The following is a 3,953-nucleotide window of genomic DNA, read 5'->3' as shown; positions in this document are numbered from 1 at the left end:
CGCCCTGCAAGCGCAGCAGGAACTGCTTGACTTTGAATCGGTGTGGGTTGTACATAGTCGGACTTGCGAATAATTTTCATCAAGGCGTCATCAAAATTAAAATGAGCAAATGATGTGACTGGATAAGGTAAATCGGCTCCATTTACTCGGAGACCAAGAGTCTTACGTAATTGAATAACTTTATCCACAGTTAAAGATGATATTTCATTGTGTGGAGTGTAAAAGTTTTTTTCAAAGCTTTTGTATTTGATTAAAGAATGATCAATGGGAGGTAATGGGTCTATTTCCTTTGGGGGAGAAAAAATAGAAGAATATTAGAATATATTAAAATAGATATCAAATACATAATAAAATGTTTAAATAGTCTTAAAATTAGTAAATAGATTTTGCTATAAATCGAAATTACCATACGCATTTATTTCATAAAGTTAGAAATCAAAGTTGAGCAAAAATCATTAGTTTTTAAGTTATTTACAATTTATATAATATATATTATTTAATGAGGATGTGAAAACTGAGTAAGATAAAAACGGTTTTCACTTTAAATACACAAGTTAAAATTGAATAAATTAGATATTTAAAAAAATTGAGCTATGATATACAACAATGTAAGCTTAGCAGCAGTAAGTTAAATTCACTTGAATAATTAATGCATTTTATTACAATAAATGCTTGATTCCTATTATTAGTAGAATCTAAAAATGAAAAGCTTTAACTAATATCTGATTATACTAAAAATATATACTTTATATTATTTATTACTATAAAAACAGTTATTTTCAGGGGCGGATCTAGGGGGGGGGGGGTGTTCAGGAGGTCAACTGACAGTTAATATTTGCTCATCAAATTTTTCAGATCTTGGGTAGTTGGACACTTGGACCCTCAAATAAACAGACATACAGTATAAATTAATTTTGTTTGTTTTATATCCCTAGTACACAAGTATAGATTTCTAATCTGGTTTTAATAAGTGGCTCATAAAATGTCCTGACCCACAATTTCCTAACTCTGGATCCTGGTTTGTTTATTTGTTTTAAAGCCTAGTAGAGTGTACAACTCAAAAACTAACGATTGAAATATTGCCTTTGATGTATTGACAATTTAAACATAAATATATATATTTATATATCAAGTAAAAGGGTGTTTGGTAAAGTAGATTTGTTTTTAATTATAATCATCTTGGAAATTGATTTATTATTTAGTACCAACTTTTTTCTTTGGCGGTGCTATGGGATTACCATCTTCATCATAATCAATTTCTATGTCTGAAGTTTCATCAACGAGACCCGCGGTTGGATTTTCTTCCATATACCTATCGGTGTTTGAAAATAAATTACCAATGATGTCTATATTCTGGCAACGCTAGATATTACAGTCAAATTTAAGGTATTTTACACACCTGTAGTATGATTCTTCTATGTCCTCTTCTTCAATATCTTGTCTAATACCTTTTTCATCTTCCTTTTTTTCTTTTTTTCCAGAGGTTTTTGCTTTTTTTACCTAAGATAATGAATTTTTTTTTTATTCTGAACAGGGAATTAGACTTGGATTACCTACAAATTTTTATCTATATACTCAATTGCAAAAAAAATCCATAACATACTTCTTTTTCTAATCCTTCCATGAAAGCATCTAATGGGTCCTCAGATGAATCAGAATCGCAGTCAGATTTTTTATTAGATGGACTATCGGGTGCAGGAATGTACTCGAGTTGAGACTGTTGCTGTTCATCTTCGTCTTCGAAATACCTTAAACACCATCAAAGTTCAGTCAAGAAAAATGGTATCAAAACTATCAGTATGAGAGGGTGGGTGCACACCACTTACTCTTCTTCGGTTTTTGCTCGTTTCTTCGGCACACCCCATGTGTTTGAGATTGCCGAATGGTTTATGGCGTTCAAAGTGGAGTAGCCCTGCTTACTGAGCCCGCTGTTTGCTGGTGGAGGTATGGCTACTGACCGGGACGACGAAGACCGTCCACCGGAGTTGAACGAAAACGATATTTTATCATTCATCTTGTTGTTGTGCATGGTGTTGTCCAGTGGATTCACAAGATAACCATAACGGGCTGAACGAGATTCGGTAACAAATATTAATAATTATTGCAATTATGCTGATTTATTAAATTATTAACTGAGCAGTGTGAATACTATCTATAACTAAATATATAAACAGTCTTAACAGTTAACAGTTTACGCGTACCACCGGGACGAATCGTGCTATAGCGGGCCTGCTGTGGTACTGTTTGATAATTGTTATCACGAAAAATAAACGAGCTTATCGTCCGTTATCATCATAATGATTGATAGCTTGGCAGTGTTGGGAACAAGGTGGATTTATTAAATATTTATTTATTAAATCCACCTTGGTTGGGAAGTTGGAATCACTGATATAGAAGAAATTGAAGTGGATCGATTCTATAGAGTAATATTACTCTATGATCGATTCTTATCGGGTCAATTTTGAACGTTCAAGAATTAGTTAGGTACACGTACAATATACAAACGATACGGACCGAACCGTATCGGACTTGGATACGAGTTTGTACGTAACGTCTATTCCCTGTCGATACGTATCGAATTGTTAGACCACGATGTATGAATATTTATCTTGAAAGATTAATTCCTCTTATATATGATTAGGTTTTATAAATAAAGCGATTTCTTATTTATTTTATTATGTAAATTATATTACCATCTTCTTCCCCAAGTTCTATACCAAATTTCATCGCAACCGGATGTTTAGGAATGCATAAAGGACATATTATGTAGGTACAAACATTTTTTATATCTTAGATATATAGATAAAATGTCAATAATATTTAACTCAATAAATTACTTTATTTCTATCAAATTAATACATTTGAAAGGATTTGATAATTTGATCATAATGCTGAAATTATGAACTCAAAACTAATTAGACTAATTTATATTTTTTTCTTTGTTTCAACCATCTGACCCATTGCAGCAAGTAGGCCCCGATAACAACAACAATCGTAATAAGTACCTCAAAACAAAATAGAACAAAAATTTACTCGTATCTAAATTTAAGCATTAATGTAATTAAATAATTTACCGGAAGCCCGAAGGACTTCCAACTAGTCCACGCGTCCAAAAACTGCTGCAGGAAGTTGCGATGTGCCGGCGCTCCAAAAAACACCTGTTACTGAAATTGAAATAAAATGTTTGGAAAAACTATAAAACATAAGTTTGATGTGTAACATATAGTCATTCGCAAATTTCATACAGGAAGTAATTCGGGCTTCCGTTTTCCACACATCAAACGATATATATAGGTACGCATGTCGCATACTGAACATGTGACTGGACTAAGTGCATAATTAGTGCAGAGGAAGGCAGCGAACCACTATCAACGTAATCGTATCCTGCTAAAAACTATACAGGACCTCCAGTAAAAAGTAAACATCATCCAAATATTAGAAATTTAAACCTTAAGTCATGCTGTGCTTTAATTATCACATATTATATCTGTTCATAGGCGCAAATGGCGTTTCAGATTTGGGGGGGCTAATAGGGCTAATAGGGCCTTACTTTGATAATATTGAATAAGCTTAAAACAAAATTTAGGAAATGTTTGGGGGGGCTAAGGACATTTTTGAGGGGGCTTAGCCCCTAAAGCCCCCCCCCTATTTGCGCCTATGTATCTGTTCGACTTGTATAACATTTTACCATGTCTTTATTGGGCGAACTGTACAAATTATAATATATATAGTATATATGTATTTATGTATATACACAAAAGTGAAAGTTTTAATAGGTACTAAAAAAAAACTATATGACTTTACAAATATTGCTTTTTGCTTATAAGTATAATGCAGTGACATGAAGACCTGCTTGCACTGTTTAACCTATAAACATAATTAGCCATTAGGTATGTGAAAGGCTTCCACACCAATAATCAATATCAAATTTTTGAAATTGAAAACTTTAAGTC

General features: G+C 32.7%; 1 protein-coding gene across 1 annotated transcript in view; it reads right to left on the bottom strand.

Moving 5' to 3' along the window:
* The window catches only part of LOC103310541 (ATP-dependent RNA helicase DDX42), a 24,021-nt gene extending 21,850 nt beyond the window's left edge, over window positions 1-2,171 (bottom strand). Inside the window, exons 1-5 of the mRNA XM_029486324.1 lie at window positions 1,827-2,171; window positions 1,604-1,748; window positions 1,400-1,500; window positions 1,210-1,312; window positions 4-287 (exon numbers count right to left, since the gene is read on the bottom strand). Coding sequence (XP_029342184.1) covers window positions 4-287; window positions 1,210-1,312; window positions 1,400-1,500; window positions 1,604-1,748; window positions 1,827-2,029 — 836 coding nt within the window. The 5' untranslated portion in view covers window positions 2,030-2,171. The remainder of the gene's footprint in view (window positions 1-3; window positions 288-1,209; window positions 1,313-1,399; window positions 1,501-1,603; window positions 1,749-1,826) is intronic.
* Between the last annotated feature and the right edge of the window lie 1,782 nt (window positions 2,172-3,953).

This window comes from Acyrthosiphon pisum, chromosome A1, assembly GCF_005508785.2.
Source record: "Acyrthosiphon pisum isolate AL4f chromosome A1, pea_aphid_22Mar2018_4r6ur, whole genome shotgun sequence".
NCBI lineage: Eukaryota > Metazoa > Arthropoda > Insecta > Hemiptera > Aphididae > Acyrthosiphon > Acyrthosiphon pisum.
This window is presented reverse-complemented; position numbering and strand designations above follow the sequence as displayed.